At 40.9% G+C, this 21,617-nt stretch overlaps 2 protein-coding genes across 4 annotated transcripts in view; one reads left to right on the forward strand and one right to left on the reverse strand.

Moving 5' to 3' along the window:
* Nucleotides 1–2,436: 2,436 nt before the first annotated feature.
* MALSU1 (mitochondrial assembly of ribosomal large subunit 1) lies at nucleotides 2,437–11,210 on the forward strand. The gene is made up of 4 exons (XM_044450740.1): nucleotides 2,437–2,781; nucleotides 4,620–4,798; nucleotides 6,663–6,744; nucleotides 7,829–11,210. Exons 1-4 carry the CDS (start codon nucleotides 2,505–2,507, stop codon nucleotides 7,984–7,986), a joined length of 696 nt encoding a protein of 231 aa, XP_044306675.1. The 5' UTR covers nucleotides 2,437–2,504; the 3' UTR covers nucleotides 7,987–11,210.
* Nucleotides 11,211–11,271: 61 nt separating this feature from the next.
* IGF2BP3 (insulin like growth factor 2 mRNA binding protein 3) overlaps nucleotides 11,272–21,617 on the reverse strand; it is a 96,502-nt gene continuing 86,156 nt past the window's right edge. For all 3 annotated transcript variants that reach the window (XM_044450737.1, XM_044450739.1, XM_044450738.1), the window contains 5 exons: nucleotides 19,171–19,290; nucleotides 18,049–18,123; nucleotides 16,287–16,418; nucleotides 16,064–16,177; nucleotides 11,272–13,849 (listed from right to left, as the gene is read on the reverse strand). In XM_044450737.1, coding sequence (XP_044306672.1) covers nucleotides 13,748–13,849; nucleotides 16,064–16,177; nucleotides 16,287–16,418; nucleotides 18,049–18,123; nucleotides 19,171–19,290 — 543 coding nt within the window. In that variant the 3' untranslated portion in view covers nucleotides 11,272–13,747. The remainder of the gene's footprint in view (nucleotides 13,850–16,063; nucleotides 16,178–16,286; nucleotides 16,419–18,048; nucleotides 18,124–19,170; nucleotides 19,291–21,617) is intronic.

Below are 21,617 nucleotides of genomic sequence, written 5' to 3' on the forward strand. Positions count from 1 at the left end.
ATTTATTTCATTGGGACTGCTCTAAGAATGACTAGATCTGGATTGAACCCTATGGTTGGTAAACACACTATAGCCAGGAGAATTTGCATGGTTTACTTCAGAAATTCTTGCACCTTACAGTTGTATCGGTCTTTTAATAAAGCAGCACAGAGATTTGCCTGCTTTTCTACCAAGCTGGAAAATGTATAAAGATTATTTTATTAACTATACTGAATACTATATTTTTAATCAGAAATTATTTGATCCCTGTTCAGTCTGCTTAGCTGTTCACCTGGGAATTCCAGTGCTTTGTTGAATCCTTTGTCAGCACAAGATTTACCAGAGGCATTTAACCTTTGAGTGCAAATCCCTCCCTTTCTGTGGTGGTATAGGTAGCAAACGGAAGCTGAAAAATTCCCAAATCGGGGCTCTTTAGATGGCCAAGTATATTGTGTAAGTAGTGAACCACACAATCCTCACCCCTACTACCATTCTATGCTTTACAACATGTATGTTAGAAAAAGAATGAAAAGAAGTAGAAACACCCTGAACAGGTTTACTTTTTCTGAAGTCAAAATGTAAACTATATTAGATTACAATATAGTTTGTGTATGTTGACCTGATGCTGAACACATTTACCTAAGAATAGGCATAATTTTGTTTAGAACAAGAGGATACATTTTTAAAAGTAAAACTAATATGGGTATTTATAAGCATGTGACATTCCCAGGAGGCTGCCACTTGACTGTAACATGTTTTCAAGGATAACAAGAAAGGATGCAGTCCCAATAGCCCCTGGTTGGCCTAGGTGCTGACCCAAGGGGCTCTTTGCTGCTGACTTTACCAGCTGCCACTCTCTGGACATTTGTACAGCAGGTCTTTGGGCTTCAGGCCCTCAACTCTGACCAGGTCAAGTTCCAGGTCAAGCTGTATCACTGAGTGGGTGAAATAGGACTAACTTTACTCCTTTTGCACCATTTCTCTCTCCTGCAAAGAATTGTTACAGGACAGGGAGCAAGAAAGAGGACTAAGAGTCTTCTCTTTCCTTCCTTCTCCCACTTTTAAAACTGACAATGGTGCCCAAGGACCTAGAGGTTCATTTCACTCTGCTTCATTGCAAGATTCAAACTTGTTCTCATGCAGTTTATCCTGACAGTGTTACCCATGCTGATTGGTGATGCTTTGAGTTGTAGGGTCTTTTCTGTTTAAGCATGCATAGGAATGCACCTTAATTTTGATATTTTTTTTTAAATGGGTTAAATGCATGCTTGTTTGGGGCTGTAAATTTGCCAAAGAATATCCAAGATGACTAGAAATGTTCTATAATGTTTGAAATAATTTTGGAGGAGCATCATTGGAAAAATGAAGAGTAGGCAGTAAATTGTGCATGGAAAAAACTTTAAATTTCAGTTATGGGAAAATTTTTCAAAGAGGTCAACAGATCCGTCTTCTGCACAGTACATACCAACATTTCCTCATTCGTCCTGATATCTGACTCTGATCATATTTGAACAGAGGTAACACTCCTTGTGTAAAACAAACCCCTCCTTCATTGCCCCCATCTTTCACTGTCTGCATAGTTCATTCCAAATGCATGGGTCTTCAAATGGGATAGTTGGTACCTTGAGGATTTCAAACAGGTACTTTTTTGAAAGTAGTAAATACTGTAAACCATGACTACGGTTGGTAATTTTAAAGAAAAACATCTTTATAGTGCAAAGAAAAGTTGGAAATTAGTAATTAAAAGCATTCCTCCAGGGTGCTCAAAATAATACACAATGTAATCACAACAATCCAAAAAAAGCAGAGAAATCTTTTAAAACAGTCAAAATGCAATTTTAAAAGCCGGACATCTGGTGAAGTATTACGATTCTGCTACACAGATAACTCTCAGCAGGGTGGAGGCCACTTGACATCCCTTGGGAAGCAATGTCAGTTACTCTCCTTTTTTCTTAGGCAAACAGCCCCAAATACTTTTGTGGGACTAGTCATGCTGCATCTGATGAAGCGGCCGAAGGTCACCAAAGCTGATGCCATAACACATCCCTAAGTCTTTAAAGGTGCCCCCATCTACTTAAATATACAATTGTTGCTGTTTCACAGTTTGAATGCTGCCATTCTATTGTGAAGCATCTTGGGTCTTTTAAAGAACTACAATAATTATTAGCCATTACTGGCATTATCATTATTGCTGTCTTTCTAACAGATGTCAAACGTGAGTACCCCAGCATTACTAACGGGTTAAAACAGACTCTCCCTGTCCAGGAAACAGCGCGCCACACAGCGGGGACGGAGAAACATCCCTCCCTCCCGTCTTTTAGCGCAGCTTTCCAAATTGCGCGTGCGCCTGCCGTCTGGGCTGTCACGTGCAGCACTCGGCCAACCAGCATGGCTATCTGCGTTCGCACCAGCCAACCAGAGGTGAGAGGGCGTGTCGCGGAGACAGTCTGTTTTGGAACGTTGGCCATTTAGAAGTTCCTCAGAGCGTCGGGGGTTCTCCTGGCGGAGAGGCCGCGCCGGGCGCCATGTGGCGAGGGAGCCGTTGTTTGCGGACTTTGCTGGCGGTGAAGTCGTGGGGAGCTGAAGCCGCTGGCGTTCCCAGACGAGCGTGGAAACTGGGCAAGGCTGGACACAGGGAGGCGGCGGCGGCGATTCCTCGCGTCCCCTGCCGGAGCGCTTCGTTAGTGTTGCGGAGATTGAGTAGCGAAGGGATCTCTGAACTGCGGGACGAAAGGGGCGCCGCCGGAGAGGAGCAGCAAGATGGGCAAGGAGCGGGTGGAGCTGGGTCGGGCTTTCCGTCTGGTAAGAACCTCAGGATCCAGGTCAGGACGGCCACCTCGTGGCCACAGTAACCGCTTTCAGTAGAGCTTTTCGGCAGGATACTGTCGTAATGCAGTTCTGCCCGCCCAGTTCTGAGTTCTGCTCAGGTGAAAGAATCTTGTAACTTCACGTGAAGCATCTGCTTTGCGTGCAGGAGGGTCTGCGCTCTACCCTGGCGTCTTCAGGAAGGTCGAGGAAAGGAATCCTTTAGACTCGCCGCTGGTCTGAGCTTGGTGTAAGGCGGAAAGACCTGGCACTTAAGAAAACAATGAACAGAAATCCCCTTCGAGCTTTACCTCTTGTGATGCGAAGAGAACCACCTTCTCACCTTTTGCATCTTAAGCAATTTCTCTTTCTTGACTGAGAGTGAATCCCAAGGGTACATAGGCTTCCCTAAGATGGTAGAGGCCAGATCTTTGAGACTACAACTATCTGTGTTCATTACCACTAACCGTGCTGGCTAGGGTTGATTGGAGTTGAAGTTTAGACCATCTGGAAGGCACCAGCTTGGGGAAGTCTGAACTGCACAGAGCATCTGCCTCCACCTCTGTGACAGGCACATCTGCACCACTCAGAGGATACAGTGGAGGGGTGGAAAGCACACACGTGAGGATTGCAGGGAGAAAAGCTGTGGGGTTGCGGTCATATGAGTTTGGCAAAACGAATTTTGGCAATGTGTATTCCAAAGGCCTGGGTTGGGCATTATGGTAGCTGTCTGTAAACCATGGCTGCAAGTCAGGATTTTATCTCTGGAATTTCCTGTGTATTCTTTGTTGGTCAGAAGCCTGTTCTTATGTTGCAACTGTGCTTATGTGAATGATAGTTCCTGTCTTAACCAAGATTAGAAATAGGATTTGAAATAAGATACCAAACCTTGGATAAGAGGGAGCCTGTTTAGTGTTAATACAAATGTTATGGTAAAGCAAGGAGGGGCAACTCCTGGTCCACCAAATTTAGAACTCTTTTCAGCCCCAGTTAGCATAGCCAGTAGTAAAGGAAGGTGGGAATTCTAGGCTTGTAGCACCATCTTGGGGGGAGGTCCCACAATTTGCCCATTCCATTTAAATATGGATAATGTAAGCAAAGGAAAAACTGACTTTAGTCTGCAGACATGGGAGTGGATCCAGGATCTTCCCTCTGCAAGAGAAAAGGCTCTACTCACAGGATGTCCGCTGACCTAATTTGGGGGGATGCTCCTTCCACTCACACCACAATGCAACCAATCCAGCAGGGCCTTCAGACCCCTGGATCTCATTTGCGTGACACTACAGTACACCATGGCTTAATTTATCCATGGGTGCTGTTGTGCTGTGCCCCTTTTTTTGTGGTGTCTGAGTTGCCATGGCTGGTCGTGTCTCATAAAGTCAGGTAGCAGGCAATGTTAGAGAGTAAGGCACAAGTTAAATAACTCTAAAACAAGCCATGGGTTATTTGAGGGTTGTCTAACCTTCCCCCACTGCCGGGTTTGTACAAAATGGCAAACTATGAGCCTACAAAAATGGCGCTAGGAGGTGTTCTGCACAACATTGGCAATTGCTACAAATTAATTAACCCTGCAATGGGCTCTTGTGTCCCATGAATTAGAAGTTGGTCCAGCTTAAATCTGGACCATTTGCAGTGCATCATTTTCTAGGAGCCGGTATTATGTTTGCACCAAGCTGTAATGTAACAAATATTACACCTAAATGAGGGAAATTAACTCACAGTAACAGACAAGTAATTACATCATCCAACCCTGGGTTTTGTCTTATCTTTATAATTATCTTTTATATTTTTACCACATAATTTGATTTTGATAACCTGAGTATTGTTTCTTTCAGAACTGCTTCCGTCAGTATTCAGCATTGACCAAATGGTATCACTTTTGAGACAAGAACATGCCCAAGATATTTGTGTTATCCAGTTGCCTCCAGAAATGAAATACAGCAATTATTTTATCATTGTCAGTGGAACTTCTACAAGGCACCTCCACGCTATGGCATTTTACCTGGTAAAAATGGTACGGCAAATACTTCCATTCTTCTTAGATTTGAGAATAGAATGGCAGTGGATAGCTTAGGGCATTTAAACCTTGTCAGAGCAGGTCAAAGGCCCATTCTGCTCACATAGTGGCCACCCTTGAATGTTCCAAAGCTGATGGCTTCCGATTTGTGTGAACTGCAGGCAAGCAGACTTTTGCAGCATTTAGAAGTGTATATGTTTACTCCTCTGGAGAATGGAGGGATTTTGTGTCTGTATCATTACATGTATTGCTTCTTGGAGATGAGACAGACATGTTTCTGTAAACAAGGACTATTTATCAAGGATTGCATGCAAGACATTCTTTTAAAAACTTACCAACATTGAGCATTTTTTTTCTGTTCAATAGGAAAACATACACAAATTTCATGATTACGTATTTCTGTATCAAGAAAGAAAATGCTCAGATTTAGTAGAGTCATGTTCTACTTTTGTTTACTTGAATGCAGACAAAGGGAAACAAAGATGATGCATAAGCCTTCCTTTTTCATTGCCAACAAAAATATAATATCTTAGAAGGGACTTGCTTACCTGGCAAAGTTGAACTTTTTTGTTAGGACAGGGAAAATATTTGCAGATTTCATGCAAATAGGATGTAGAGCTCCAAATTGGAGCGGCAGTGATTGGAGCAGGTTCTGCAGCATGGAGCCCTGCGATGTTGGCTGTATGACCAGTGGAGACAGGGAACAAACCACAGTAAGCCCAGTCACTTGTTCGAGTTAGCATGGGCTGTTCTCCAGATGGAGTCTCCAGTGAATTTATCTTATTAGCATGATGCATTGTTAGGTTGTATGAACTCACCTATTCGGCAGACTTCTGAAGGTGCAATGCAGAACAGCCATGAGGAGAGACTGAGAGAACTGGGCATGTTCAGCCTTGAGAAGAGAAGACTGAGGGGGGACATGGTATCCCTCTATAAGTAGAGGAAGTCACAAGAGAAAGGTCCGGATTTCTTGCTGATGTGTAGGACACAGAATAAGGGGAAGCTGCAACAAGCCAGATTCAGGCTAGATATCAGGAAAAGTTTCCTCGCTGTCAGAGCAATCCGACAGTGGAACCAGCTCCCTAGAGAGGCAGTGGGCTCTCCCACACTAGAGACATTCAAAAAGAAACTGGACAGCCATCTGGGTGGAATGGTGTAAATTGGTGTCCTGTAACAGCAGGGAATTGGACCCGATGGCCTTCATCACCCTTTCCAACTGTTCTTGTTTGTTGTTGAGTCGCTAAGTCATGCCTGACCCATCACAACCCCATGGACAACATTCCTCCAGGCTCTCCTGTCCTCCACCATCCCTTGGGAGTCCACCCAAGCTCACACCCATTGCCCCTGTGACTCCCATCTAGCCACCTCACCCTCTACCACCCCCTTCTTCTTTTGCCATCAGTCATTTCCAGCATCCTTCCAACTGTACCGTTCTATGATTCTATCTCGTCTTGGTTTCTTCTGTATTTCTCTTGTGCGTAACAGGCTGGTAGTACTGGGGGAAGTACTGTAGCTTCCAGATTCAGTTGCTGGCATTTGCAAGTAGGGCATGCAGAGTTGTGTCTCTAATCTATGTAACAGATCTCACATTTATTGGCTGGAGACCAATGTGGTACTATTGGTCCTAGTCCTAGGAATAGAAATAGTAAGTATAGACGGAGCTAAATGACTTGGGAACAGCACATACTGTCTCAGATACTTTCAAGATGGAATATATATTGGGACACATGAGTCAACAAAGAAGTTGGCCATTAAATTGACCTTATTGGAATGCATAATTAGATTCTAGTAGTTTCTGGTCTCTTATACTTGGGATATTAGCATTCAAGACTATGACTCTTTACACTTGTTTCTCTTCCAGCACAAGCATTTGAAGACAGACTCTGATCCTCATGTTATACTTGAAGGAAAAGATTCCGACAACTGGCTGTGCATAGATTTTGGTAAATTATATTCTCATTGGTAATATAGTAGAACCAGAACCAGGAGGAGAGTGGAGAATGAGTAGAAACTGGTTGAGCATATTGTCACAATAGCTTTTTTCAATAGGAAAAAGTGACTTCTTGTCCCCAAAAAATCTGCTGTTATGTGTTTTTAGAGTACAAGGAGAATTTTACCCAGGATCTGTCCTGTACAAGAGGAAAGGCTCTTCTTGAGAAAGTGCCCTCTAAGTTTTGGGGATCCCCCTCCCCATAATCCCCGACTCTGTGTAGCATTTTCTGGAGACTGGAGGGACTGCTGTGAGGAGGAGACAGGGAAGTCCATTTCTGTCAGTTCGGTTGATCCAGTGTCAATCTGGAATTAAGCCCATGGTATCTTTGCCATGTTACGTTGGCCCAGCTGTTGGTGTACACCATCCAGATACCTGCTCTGATACAGTATGCAGCGGGATTATGCAATTATTAGATAAATAAAGATCATATTAGCTGAGTATAAGGATCAGATGTAATGCACACAGGTAGATACTAATATCACTTCCACTTTAAATGGTGATCTTAAGTAGGCTTTTTGTTTGTGTTCCAGTTGCCTGGCTGGAGTTGCAGTTTTATGATTACAGTCAGTGCCTCCTCTGTTACTTCACTACTTTAAACACAGATTACATCTTAGTATCTTTGATAGCCAGTTAATGCTGTCAAACAATTTAAATAATCCAGTGATTTAATTTTAATCCCTGGTCCATGAGAGTCGCCATCTCTCTAATTACCCACCTGGGTGCAGCTTGTTAGATCATCTGACACTGAGGGGATGGGGAAGTTACTTGATTGGGAGGCTGTGATTGTGTAAACCAGGTCATTGAGCGCCAGAGCATTGGACTGGGGAGAGTTAGGTTCTAGCCTAATCTTGGTGACTTTGAGTCAGTTGGTCAGATGCAGCCTAACCTACCTCACAGGGCTGTTGTAAAGATAAAAAGGAGCTATATAAGCTGTCTTGGGTTCCTTTTGATCTAGGTCAAGTTCAACTGTGATCACCAAATGGATGGATGTACCAAATACGATACTGGCTTACTGTGCTTTTTCTCACTGGCAGGCAATATTGTGATCCATTTCATGTTGCCAGAGACACGTGAAATCTATGAATTGGAAAAGTTGTGGACACTTCGATCCTATGATGACCAGTTGGCACAGATGCTCCCAGAATCCTTGCCCGAAGATTTCATACTTGGACTAACTTCTGAACAGCAGTGATACTTTAAATAGGGCAAAACAAACCTATTTTGCATGACTTGCTGGGGTTGCGGTGGTAATTCTGGAAAGCTACAACAGGAAGAAAGGCAAAAAAACCCCCTTTGACTCCAGAGTGGCCCAGAACTTGGTAGCAGAATACAGCTGTATAATGAATATACAGCACACAAAGAAGGAAAAACTTTTTGTCTCAAAAAGCATATTCTGGAAAGGAGACTTGAATCAAGCAGAAATGAACTGGTAGAAAACCTAATAGGTGTTTCCTCAAAGTATGGGGTTTCCTGTATCACATTGTTTTTATCCTAAACAATAATTGTTGGGTAGCACAAGTGTTTCTTGTTGTGTTGCTGTGCTAATGATTTTTCAGATGAAACCCAAGTCTGAAAGGCTTGATAGGCATGGCTTGATCAGCACAGTGGCTAAAAGCAAAGCAAACAGAGCTATTTTGAAATGGTTCTGAATTAATTTCATTTATTAACCTTAGGTATACTTTTTATACTGTTCCTACAGGCTATTCCTACAGCTGTTCCTATAAACAAGGTTCAGCACATACCAAGCAAGTGGCAGAATCTGAAATGAATGAGCAGTTTATCTGCAAAGTGTCTTACAAGTTGGTCACAGTGGGTCACTTATCTTTCTGCCTGTTTCACAGCTGTAATAATTCACTGACCACTCAAGAGCATCTGCTGGCCAACTTGCTTCAGGATGCAGAGGTAGAACAGACCCCTGTGCTGCTGTTACTGCCCTAAAACAAAAGCATGCCATCCTTGCTATTCACACACTCACCCCCTTTACCTGTACACCCATGCACATCCAAGTTTTACACACCCTTGCAGTTGGAAAGCATTTTCCAAATCTTACTGCAGTGGAGGGTTGATGTGGGAATTACTACTTTTCTCTGGCATTGGGTTTGGAAAGGCTTTGCAGGCTAAACGGCTTCATGTACTACAGGTTTTTCCCAATTGTGCCCTGTATGTGGCAATCTTGTCTATGATTAACCATTTTACATTCCCTGTCATAACCATTGTCCAATCCAGTACTCACAGCAAAAAATCAAAATAATCGATGCATTCTAATATATTCACCTGAATACCAGAACTAACTTAAAAGTGTCAACATAATCTGTGAAAGCTTGTTTGGTTGCAAGTCACTGTCTGTTTAGAATGAAGTTCCTGGAAAAACATTTGAACAAGACAGTTAAGCTCTATTGCTGTATGCACTTACCTGGAAGTAAGACCCAGTGAACTTGGTAGGAGTTATTTCTGAGTAGTTGGTAGTAGGCGGCATATAAATGGAAGAATAAATAAATAAAATGATTGCATTGCAAGTCTGAAGAGAGGAGCTTCACTCTGCTGAAATGTGTGCCCAGTATCCCCCCTGCAAAGTTTTTGCTATACAAAAGCAACTGCAGTGCTTCTGATACATTTACTACTGCAGAACTATAACCTATCTGTATAATCATGTCTGCAATAATGAGCCTGTTAAGTCTCCCTCCCTTCAGTGCCTTAAGTAAGATTAATACACAACAGCACACTTGTGCTCTCCTGCAAGGTAGCTGTATTTCAAATTGCACAAAGCTAAACAATGTCATGCCCAGCTATTAACAGTGCAGTTGCTTTAAGACCATAGACATGTAGCAGTTGTGTACAGAATTCTCCAAATAGTGACATGGCAGGCTGTTTTCTTTTCACAGGAAACCAGATACTGATTCTTTTAAGCAGAATTCCTCTATGGAGTCCATTGCATTTTGCTTAAGCCATAGTATTATCCATCCTTTGCTCCTTCACATTGCTGCAATCTGTTATTGTGTCCAGTATGCAGAAAGAAACTATTATAGATGTCTCTTCCAGTAGGCATACAGCTATTTGGCCCTCTGCTATGGTGCAGCTCACTGAGCAGGAAGGCAGTACTACAGGGGGTGTAAATGTGACTCTTCCTTTCTCATGCAGTTTTGCCACAGGTCAACGAGCCATTTGCTTATTGTTGTATCTTGTATTACAGATTTTATTTGGTGGTGGTGTAGAAATGGGTTAGCCTTCACATTTGAAAACATGACTTTATATAAAGCTGGTCTTGTTAGTATACATTTTCCTACTTATACTGTGCATTATCTGCAAAAAAACTATGTTGAGTATGCATTTAAAATTAGGCATAAATTAACCATCAAAATGCCAATTCAGAATACGTCAACATAAATTTCAGCTTTGTCACAAGATGGGGTTCTATTTCTTAGAGATGCTGTAGAGATGCTGTAAGTTCACTATATGGCTTAAAAATTCATTTCCATGGCATTTCCATGTCCTTTCTGCTCCCTGCAGTTGGGCCCTGCTTGGGATACCACAATCGCATTAAAGGATGAGGGTCCAAATCTTGAAGTTGGCCCCAATATGTTTATATCTTTACTCAACCACACACTGAGAGTTGGAACAGCAAGCACTTGACTCCCCTTGCCCACCACCTCTAGGAAAATACCTAGTATATTAAGCAGTATGTGAAGTGTACACCAAGTTTATGCTGAGTTAAAGCCAGCTATAAACTGGCAGATAGGACAGGAGAGGAACCCATATTGCCTAACCCTACATTAATGAGTTGCGCCCAGGCTGAGTTTGCTGACTGCATCTGGATCTAATTCCATGCTAAGTTCTATAAATAATGCATTGTGTAACTAAATTATGGGTGAAGGCCATTCTCACTCAAGTAGATGTCCTCACTAATATATTTTGCTGTATGGGCACAGTCAGGACTGTTTCCACATGCATTGTTTATCATACTGGTGCTCACCTGCCATTCTAGTGTAAAAACCAATAAAGCAACTAGCTAATTCCTTGTTCCCTTACTTCAGGAACAGTAGAGAACTCATCCCCATTATCTTAAATATGTCTTGCTTTTACAACATGGAAAGCAGAAGTGGGCAAACTCATGACTCCTCAGTTGCTTCAGCTTCCAATGCTTATCAACCCCCATAACTGGCCATGCTGGCCAGGGGTGATGGGTATTGTAGACCAAAGCATCTGGAAGTCCACAAGTTTAGCAATCCTGATTACATTATTCATGAACCCAAAAGGCTTATGAATGCTGAGTGTGCTCTTGTGGGAATTTTCTTTTGTTAGCAGTTTCAAGCTCAATCATAGCAAGTTGCGGCTATATTCTGTGTGGCAAGCATCTCGGAACAAGCAGCGCCTCTTGTGCAAGGCTAACTTTTCAAATAAAATTTGGTCTAAATTCTAGCTGTAAATCTCTGAACTGCCATGTTAATCTTGTAGAACACAAAATCATACACATCTTTAATAATAGGAGTTAAACTCTTTATTCCATTCAGAGGCATCTGGCAAGTGAAGCTGCATTGGGGGCACATTACAGAGGAGAAATGCTCAATACTTTTGTGAATACTGAAGTCATTTACAGAATCACGTCCTAGCTATTTCCAAGTACTCCAAATTACCAAGTCTCAATTGAAAGTAAAAGACATGATTTTACCACACTAAAGTCTACAAATTCAAGAGAAATGACAATATTTAAATGAGCAGATGTAAATGCAGCACTTATTTTGTAAAATAAAACTGTTATGGAAAACAAATCAATCTTTTTCCAATATTAAGGAAAAAATGGATTCAGACAACAAAAATTCACACTATGACCTTCTCATACTTCAGTAATTGTAAGTTACTGTAAGAAGAAGAAAAAATCTAAATATTATGTAAAGTACTGTCCAAGAAGAAAATCCATTGTTTCTTTCTGCTAAACTATAACATAAATTTGTGGTTTTTAAACCAATTAGTAAAGAAAAGATGCAGTAAAAAAAAAAAAAAAAGAACAGACCATTTTTCAAAAGTTCTCTAACCTGTACAACAACAATCTTTGGGAAAATGATCTATTCTATGTAGAAATGCCTCTATTTTCATATCAGTCTAAGAGGTAGATCAACAAAATGGTGAAACAAACTTTTGTTTTTGCTAATTGTGCCCCTCAAATCAGTGCAGCATAGCAGTTCCAATCTTCTCATGCACAGAAACATCACAAACAAAAGGGTCCGAGGTAATAGCATGGCTTGCGTACACGGGCAGGCCCGCACGCGCACAGCAGTCTTTATGCACCATGTGTTGCCACATTGTTAAAACTGAGGTAGACTGAAGTTTATTGTAGAAACTTGAATGCATATTACCACAATCATGATTCAAATTACATTCTGAAATTAAAAAAAATAAATTTGGTAAATTTCCTGTGATCCCTGCCTTTTGATACAAAGTTTCTTCCTCTTTTTTTGTGGTTGGTTGCAGAATGTGCATAAATCCTGCTGTATCTTTTTGTAAGCCAAGCTTGAGGTTGTATTAATTCATTTTTAGTTTTAAAAAAACCTTCGAAGTGGCTTAGTCTGGCCCTTAGTAGCGGCTGGATATGTAAACTTAGCCTTTCATTACCTTTAAACTGGATCAAACAGTGTTTGATCTCTCCTCCCCTGCCCAATATTATGGTAACTGAAAACGGTATGAAGCAATCTGCTGGAGAGCAGGGAACCCATGCCTCCAAATGGCTCTAGCAGATCAAGCATCCTATCCAACTGAAGATGAAGCTTGCTCTTTGAAACAGAATGGCAAAGTACAAATGGGCTGCAAATGTTTAAGTGTAGCATTAGTAGGTAGGTAGTGATGGTCAAAGGCACAAAGGATTCATGCATTCAATCAAGTAGTATAAGAAACAAAAATGTCCAGTCTCCTAAAATTTACCCCCAAGTCCCAGCCTCTTGCCATCACTTCCTTGTTCTGTTCCCAACAAAGTACCATCACAAACTTTTTCATCCCATCCGAAAAGAAAAATAATGGCATTGCTGCTATCAGAATGTTGGCATTTGTTTAGGTATCATTTGAACATTCACTGATTCCCCCCCACCCCAAACAAATGATTGTGTTGACACCCTCAGATATAATCTGAGACTATATGCTTCCATCTCACTCCTGTCAGCCAGCAGCTAGAAGCAATCTACTATATTTCTTCCACCTCAATAAATTCTGTAGCACTCCTGGCTGTTGGCTGATCAAATTTTACTTTTTTTTAAAAAAATAAAATGCTCAAGAGTTATTAGCTTTATAAAGTATACAAAAAAAGCAAAAAAAAAAAAAAAAAGCAAAAAAGGAACAATTTCTTACTTGAGGTATTAAATGCCTGAGGTAGTTTAGTAAAATGCATATTTATCTTTTCATGCCCTGGCCAACACCATTAAACACTTCCCTTAGTTTATACATGGCAGTGTTATGTAAAAATGCAACCAAATGTTAAAGAAATCCACTTGGTTAACATTGGGATTAACACTTAACCTCTTTGTCAATGCCCTTGTTTTAAACCCCAAACCCTAACCCACAATCCCACCCTTCAATTGTCTTTTTTTCTTTTACAAGTGGACTTAGAAGAGCAATGCCTTTTCTTTTTAAACCAGTGAACTCAAAAGAGAAAGCTTCATGAAACCAAGGTCTAAAATTGCTGGGGAATAGTAAGAACAATAAAAGAAGACTAACAAGTTTATGTTAAACTGTGAGAATAGAACAAAAGGGAAGTGAAGGGGTTCTTAGTTTAAAGCTGGGTTTTCAAAAGTAAGAGAGCCTAAAGAATACATTCTCAGAGACAGCATGCCACCTGCGGCCTGGTCCTCAAACAAATGACTGGCATGATGAAATGTCTGCATATTTTTCCAACAGGTGCCCAGAACCTGTCTGTTACAGTCTCTCTCTTTGGTCTGGCATCTGTCTCCGATGGGTCTTTCCCTAAACCTTTATTTTCGTCTCTGCTGAGGCTGTCCACTTTGCACTGTCTTTTGCTGCTGTTGCTGCCTTCTTACCTGAGCCAGTATTTCCTGAATTTTTCGCTGGGCAAGCTGCAGGGCAAAGTAATTGTGAGTAGTCAGTTGTAACATTCCCATCATGTCACATACACTTTCATACCTTTTTTTTTTCCTATCCTCCTTTCCCATCCCTGCTTCAGTCTTATCAAGATCTTCTGGACAGTAAAAACCATAAGAATACTCTGTGCACACAACCGATAACAGATTAGCTTTCTGAAAAATGTTGCCATACATTATTTATTATTATTATTAAAATATTTTAGCCTATCAGATTCAAAATACCAATGCATATAAAAAGCCAAGCAAACCAAATTAATTTGATATAGGACCAAATGACTATCAAAAGTTTTTGCCAAAAAATAAGACCTGAAGGGACCAAGCAAGAATTCTAATACAATTTTATAAAATAAAATTGCCCACCACTTCCACACTACCCAGTCGCACTTGAGATGACTGCTCTGCCTGTTGAAACAACCCTATTTTGCTTGGCTATCACATTTTGTCCCTTTGATTTTTAAAAACTTTTTTCAGTTTACAAAAACTGGTTAGAGAGCCTGCATTTGCAATATTCTTAATGCCAGAAATGAGCCAGCATGGCATGGCTTCCCATGGCAGTCCAGTTTTGTGTTTTGTTTTGCACAGTATTTCCCTCTTGTCCTGACTCTGTGGGATCAGCAAAGGGTCAAACTTCCACATCCCTACACTTCAAATGGAAACAATTTACAGGAAAAGGGAACTGTCAAACTGCAACTCCCTTTACATTGGAGTTGCATATGATCCTTCATCCTAAACCCACAGATGCACAAGGCAAAAGGTTAAAGTAGCTCCCTGATGGACAATGAAGAAACAGTAAAAAAGGGAAGGATCTTGCCAAGAAGTGGGTGCTGTTTTTGGAAAACTGCCCCTTCTTCGCTAAAGATCCCTTGCATCTTGTCTTTCAAGGCAAACCAGCCACTGAAAAGTAGGAAGGGAAAGAGATTTCCAACCTTGGTTGGGACAATGTAGAGAGGGGTGAACCCTGCACCTCTCCACACGATCTGGTTGAAGCTGCAAGTTGACCCTGTTGTGCTTCAGGGAAAATGGATCAGAAAAAAAATTGTGCCTATTAATGTGTGTAAAACATTAATTAAAAAAAAAATAATGGGAAAGCATAGGGAGCCCTTGCAAAGTGCCACAGACTCAAGTCTGCCTCTGTGCAGCCAGCTTTTGCCAGGAATACATTTAAAGGGACAGCCACAGCAAGCCAAAATCGACTCCTGATTGTGGCTGTCAAAGGGAGGAGATTTGCTCCTCTGTGTGGTGTTCCCTCATAGAACAACAGAAAGGAAGTGAAGTACACACAATGCTCCTGTTCATCTGTCAAGCACTCATGGGTATTTTGAAAAAACAGCTGACATACACTTGATTGTTGTGGCATCCAAACAGTCACTAAAACTGCAATCCTGTGATTATAGAGGGATGGTGCCGCAGAGATGAAAGCCCTGGTCATGGAAAAGATCCAATCTAGATTTCCCTTCCTCACTGCCTCTGTGGACCTTGCCACAGCCCTCTCTCTGATGTCAGAACCACAGTGTTGCAGAGCGGGGAAATGGATAGAATAGGGGACGTTCTGGATATGAAAGTGTCCAAAGCTATGCCAACTCTCCACCACTTTCCTAACAGAAGGAAAAATTTGGACCAGCTGAGAATCTAGCAAATATTTCCCTTCTGCTACTCCCAATAGGAAAGAAACAGTAGTTACAGGAAAACTGGAGGAAAGGAGCCACACCTTCCTCCAGCAGACATTTTGAATAAATAATAAGATTGCCTTGTTACCAGCGAGGTATGGACTACATTCTGTTCCATTCCAGAATGGAATCTATTCTTTCTGTCATCTGTTCCTTGACATAAGCAGGGGGTTTTTTTACAACAGAATTTTGTACTTGAGCTAATTTGCATTGTATACTTTGCATTGTAGTTCAAAGTATACCTTCATTAATTCACATTAATTACTGTGCATTATCACTAACGTAAATAACTAATGTAGATTAGGGCATCAAACCAGTCTGTGTCACTCAAAAAGCCAGTCCACTGTGGATTCTGCAGGTTGGACTCATAAAAATCCAAACTCATTTGAATCCATTGTTTCAGTATCTCTACCTAACATTTTATTCTCTCTTTGAGATAGTGGCCCAATTAACCATACAGAATTATTGAATGCTATGAAATTCAAAGGACTATTTCCACATTATAGAATCATCAACCTACCTGGCATGCATAGAAATGGCCAGTAATTTTCACAACCACCTGATCATTTTCATCTGGAGTCTGGTCTCGAGGAACAACAACCTCTGCACTTGTCAAATTTTGAAGCTCATTTACCTGTGGGTTTGTACAAAAGCAAAATTAGTACACTGGCTTACCAAACTTTATAATACAAGTAGTGAAAAAGATACTTTTGTTATTATTCAACCTTTCTTCTGTTACTTGCCGTTTTGCCTCCTTTACCAATAACTCTGCCAGCAGCATAGGATGGCACCTTTATATGAGCTTCAAGTTTCACTTCTTCTTTAGGTCCAAAGAAATTTTCTTCCTTAAGTTTTCCATAGATTCTTCCTTGAGCCTTTAAAAACATATTTAATCAAATCAGTCCAATGATAAACCAAATCCAATATTAAAGCTCCATGAAAAATACATAAGGTTACGGAAAAGCTTGTCTGATCCCTCTCCCCTGTATTTTACTTATTAAAACTGCACATAATATTTGGTATAATTCTGATTTCAGTATTAGCATCTAAGTGTTTTCACATACTACCAGGATGGTTACTAGAAAATGTTGAAGCAAATTTATAGAAACCAGCCATGAATACACATCAGGAGTTTTAGAACTGATTCGCTGAATTAATTTGCCATAATATCATTGATGCACATGTAAGCAGCCAACAAGACATGGATCAATGGAAACTTAAGGTACACTTGAAAAGAATTTCTCCCTAGAGAATACAAAATAATAAGTTTCTTAAAATTACGTGATGATCTTCTACTTAAATCCTGTACCTTGAGAAACTGAGTAGTCCATTTTATGATGAAATGGTCATAGTAATGTACATTCTTTGCTCAGTGCTACACACTGCAGTATCTGTTATCCAATGACAATTATCCCAAACTTTACGTTTCTGATGGCCTGAGCAGTACAATATAGGTAATTCAGAAAATCCTGCATAGGCAGATACTGAAACAGAGGATTTGATTTTTTTCTGCCATGTGACTGAAGGTGCCACCCAACGCCTATAACATTCTGAACTGAGAGGATTATGGGCATCCAAATAGAAGGCAGGGATTGCCTCAGCATCCATACTTTGCACTTAGGACTAAGGATTGCCTCAGCACTTAGGCAGCCAATTTCAATGAGGAGAGAAGCTGGAGGCAATGTTTGGATTCCTTGTAGTCAGTACCTTGGTCTTCCCCCTCCCTATCCCCCAATACCTGTCTTGCAACCTCAGAGCTACAGCTGGCAAGGAAAAAAATGGTACCGTCTGTGAGCACAGAGGAAGGGTGCTCCAAATTTGGAGTCCTGGCTCCAATTTCAGAGCATTTCTCTGAATTAACCTATGACTGCTTACACAATATCAAGAGTCCATAGGGTTGCACTGTAAGTCAATCTGTATAATTTAGACACTGCTTTCTTCACATAAAGAGCAGGTTATCTAAATATTCCAATATTAAAGCCTTTATATTTGTTTTGGACATGCAGCTCTTTTTCATGCAAATTCTGTTAGGGACCTTTAAGCCCATTTTTAGAAGTTGCAGTCAGCCTACCAATAGTATTAACTTTGCAAGCAATGAGATCAGTGTGATCAGACTATGTTCAGAAATGTGGCAGTCTTCACAAGTGTTCTTGTGAGTGCACAGACCCATGGAAACACTTTTGGTCATCTGAACTGTGATTTCCAACTGATACATTTCCTGAATGGGGGCTTTTTAAAAACACTTTTTAATATGTTGATGGTTCATTCTGAGTATATAGCTGAGTAACCAGCATTTATTTTTATGCTTAGGCAAAACATTAGACATAAGTACCTCCTCCTAGCAGTCAAATGGAAGGTTAGGGTTGACATCTCCTGTGATCGTTCATTTTCTGACATCAATTAAATGAAATTTAAGCTAGCAGAACACTCCCAAGATCGTTGAGAAGAGTCTTTATTGATGCATTTCCAACTAAAAAATCAGTTCAGAATGCTAGAATATAGTACCTTGAACTGTGCCTCTGGTGGTCCAGTGATTATCACCATTCTAAGCTTGGCATCTGGTCCTTCAGCAGGTGCGATCTAAAACATGACAGATGTAAGAGTTGTTTGGATTTAACCCCCAACTCACTATGATAAATAACTCTGTTTTAAAGCAAGGCAACACACACATACAACCCTGGTATTCGAAGACAAATGTACTCATATTCAACATGGAAATCAGTCTTAATGATTTCCTTTGCATTCTGAATTTATGAGGATACAGCCATTAAGTGATAGGTTAAAAAAAGATGCAATACACCAGTGCTTTAAGTCAAACTTGCTTCTGCTTGAGCGTATTTGATTATGGACTATGCTATATGCCACTTTCTTGGGAAAAGGAGTTGGAGGAAGTTGAAAAGTGGACTGAGCTTTTGGAATATTCTGCAGTGTCCCTAGAACAAAGAGAAGGAATGGAGGCAAAGTATGGAAAGCTAAAATCTCTTATCAGAGATACACTGGCCTGTTAAAATCATTAATCATAAATGGAGAAAGAATATTACTAATCAATTCCCTCACACCCATTAAATCTGAAGCACAGTAGAGTTGTTGATAATTTGTAGCCAAAGATGACCCTTTGCAGTAGATGCTGAAATATAGTAAGTGAGCAGAACTCTGAACAGCAAACTTTTCAAATGATAATAACTTCATAGGTGAAACAATTGGCTTTTCTCATTTTGAACATCTGAAGCCTTGTGAGAAGAACAACATTTAAGTTGTTTCATGTTTGCCCATTAAAATCTCATTTTCTGCTCTGCATACTATGGCAAAATAAGCCTCAATTCAAAAGTGTGGCCTAAGGGTTTATGCCAAGTTAAGAATTAACAGATTCAAAATTCACAATCACCATGGTGGTGGTGGTTTTGCAGCTTATATTTCACTCCTCAAAGAACTTTTAGAAACATATTTGTAATTATCCTGTCTCTGAAGGAGTCAGTGAGATCCATTCCATAAACAGTAGATACCACTTACAATTTTCTAGTCAAAGCAGGGTGTCTTTCTGAGACAGACACATAACCATACCTGCAGAAACTTGCTGCAATAGTCAGGAAGATTGGGGATATTTGAAGTTGATCAGTTTAATGTTACCTTAATAGATGCACCTGCAAAACGAGAAAGTTGTTTGATGTGTTGCCCCTGCTTGCCAATAATGGCTCCCACTGCTAAGGCTGGAATGAACAGATGAACAGTCTCAGATTCCGGCTGTTGCTGCAATAGAGAAGGGAAAAAAGGGCAGAAAGTGAACACTCAGAACAGTAATAAAATGGTGGCACTAATGCTGGAAGCAGCAATCAGATATTCCTTATTTCTAAGCATCATTTAAAGTCAACTGCTTTGCAAAGCAAATAAAAACCAAAACAAAATTTACTAGATTGGATTCAGGTGTTCCTGCTGCAGGAGAACACTCGCTGAGCAGAGTTCTAGTCAGGACAGTCCAACCAATGGAAAGGTAAACCCCATCAATTCTTTCCTCTCTCAGAAACACCAGCCATCTCTCATGCTGTTCCAGATGGTCCCCCAACTCTCCAGAACAAATTTCTGGGCAGCATATAAGAACTAAGGAAGAAAGAATCCTTCTCCAGACTGGCAGTGGAAATGCTTTGCTGGAATGGAAACCTTCCATAGATTGAAGGAGCCTTTATGTTCTGCATCTGACCCAGTCTTTTTGAATTTAAACCACAAGATTTCCAAGAGCAGTATTTCTACATTTTCTCAAAAAGTTAGCCATACTGAGTTTGGAAGAAAGCAAAACTTTAGCATTATATATAATGTAATATCTCCTTCATGGATCACTGCCTTGTCGTGGCGAAGGGGCTTGCGTAGCTCAATGAAGCTATGAGCTATGCCGTGCAGGGCCACCCAGGATGGACAGGTCATAGCAGAGAGCTCTGACAAAACGTGATCCACTGGAGAAGGAAATGGCAACCCACTCCAGTATCTTTGCCATGAAAACCCCATGAACAGTACCAAAAGGCAAAAAGATATGATGCCGGAAGATGAGCCCCTCAGGTCGGAAGGTGTCCAATATGCTACTGGGGAAGAGCGAAGGGCTAGTACTAGTAGCGCCAGAAAGAATGAAGCAACTGGGTCAAAGCCAAAAGGACACTCAGTTGCACAGGTATCTGGGGGTGAAAGGAAAGTCCAATGGTGTAAAGATCTATACTCCATAGGAAACTGGAATGTAAGATCCATGAATCAAGGCAAGCTGGATGTGGTCAAACAAGAGTTAACAAGACTGAACATCGACATCTTAGGAATCATGGACAGGAATGGGTGAATTTAATTCAGATGACCATCAGGTATACTACTGCGGGCAAGAATCCCTCAGAAGAAATGGAGTAGCCTTCATAGTCAATAAAAGAGCAGGAAAAGCAGTACTGGGATACAATCGCCACAATGACGGAATGATCTCAGTTTGAATCCAAGGCAAAACATTCAACATCACAGTAGTCCAAATCTATGCCCCAACCACTAGTGCTGAAGAGGCTGAAGCTGACCGGTTCTATGAAGGCCTACAGCACCTTCTAGAATTAACTCCAAAAAATGATGTCCTTATCATCATGGGGGATTGGAATGCTAAAGTAGGAAGCCAAAAGATAACCGGAATAACAGGCAAGTTTGGCCTTGGAGTACAAAATGAAGCAGGCCACAGGCTGGTAGAATTTTGTCAAGAGAATACGATGGTCATAGCAAACACTCTTCTCCAACAACCCAAAAGAAGACTCTACACATGGACATCACCAGACGGTCAACACAGAAATCAGATTGACTATGTGCTCTGCAGCCAAAGAGCGAGAAGCTCTATACAGTCAGTAAAAAGTAGACCAGGAGCTGACTGTGGCTCAGATCGTGAGTTTCTTGTTGCAAAATTTAGGCTTAAACTGAAGGAAGTAGGGGAAAGCACTAGACCACTCAGGTATGACCTAAATCATATCCCTGATGAATATACAGTAGAGGTGACAAATAGATTTAAGGAATTAGATCTGATAGACAGAGTGCCTGAAGAACTATGGACAGAGGTTCGCAACATTGGACAAGAGGTAGCAACTAAAACTTTAAGGATGTCATTGTGTAGGATTGTGCACTTGAGGATTCCCTTGGCAGCAATTACATAATGGCCAGCACATAAATTGAAAATCAAGAGTTTTTAATATTAGGCCTGTTGTGTTTTAAAAACATAATTTAAGTCCAATGCCTAAAAAGTGGGGAAAACTAACAGTAATATGGAATTAAAATATTAGTGGAGTTTTAAAACATGTATGTAATAAATGGGAAGGGATGTGGTGGTGCAGTAAGTTAAACCGCTGAGCCGCTGGGCTGGTTGATCAAAAGGTTGACAGTTCGAATCTGCAGATGGTGTGAGCTCCCGTACTCTGTCCCAGCTCCTGCCAACCTTGCAGTTCGAAAGCATACAAATGACACACGCGTTGGTGACTTCCTGACTTGACTTCTGTAATGTGCTCTACGTGGGGCTACCCTTGAAGACGGTCCGGATACTTCAATTGGTTCAAAATAGAGCTGCCAGGCTGCTGACA

This window comes from Varanus komodoensis, unplaced genomic scaffold, assembly GCF_004798865.1.
Source record: "Varanus komodoensis strain SLA01 unplaced genomic scaffold, ASM479886v1 scaffold68, whole genome shotgun sequence".
NCBI classification, from domain to species: domain Eukaryota; kingdom Metazoa; phylum Chordata; class Lepidosauria; order Squamata; family Varanidae; genus Varanus; species Varanus komodoensis.

Bases quoted from the DNA above. Each gene is read 5' to 3' on its own strand.
- MALSU1 (XM_044450740.1), top strand. From the start codon at position 2,505: ATGTGGCGAGGGAGCCGTTGTTTGCGGACTTTGCTGGCGGTGAAGTCG. The intron at 2,782-4,619 runs GTAAGAACCTCA...TGTTTCTTTCAG, and splicing joins TGGGTCGGGCTTTCCGTCTG to AACTGCTTCCGTCAGTATTC. The intron at 4,799-6,662 runs GTACGGCAAATA...TTTCTCTTCCAG, and splicing joins CATTTTACCTGGTAAAAATG to CACAAGCATTTGAAGACAGA.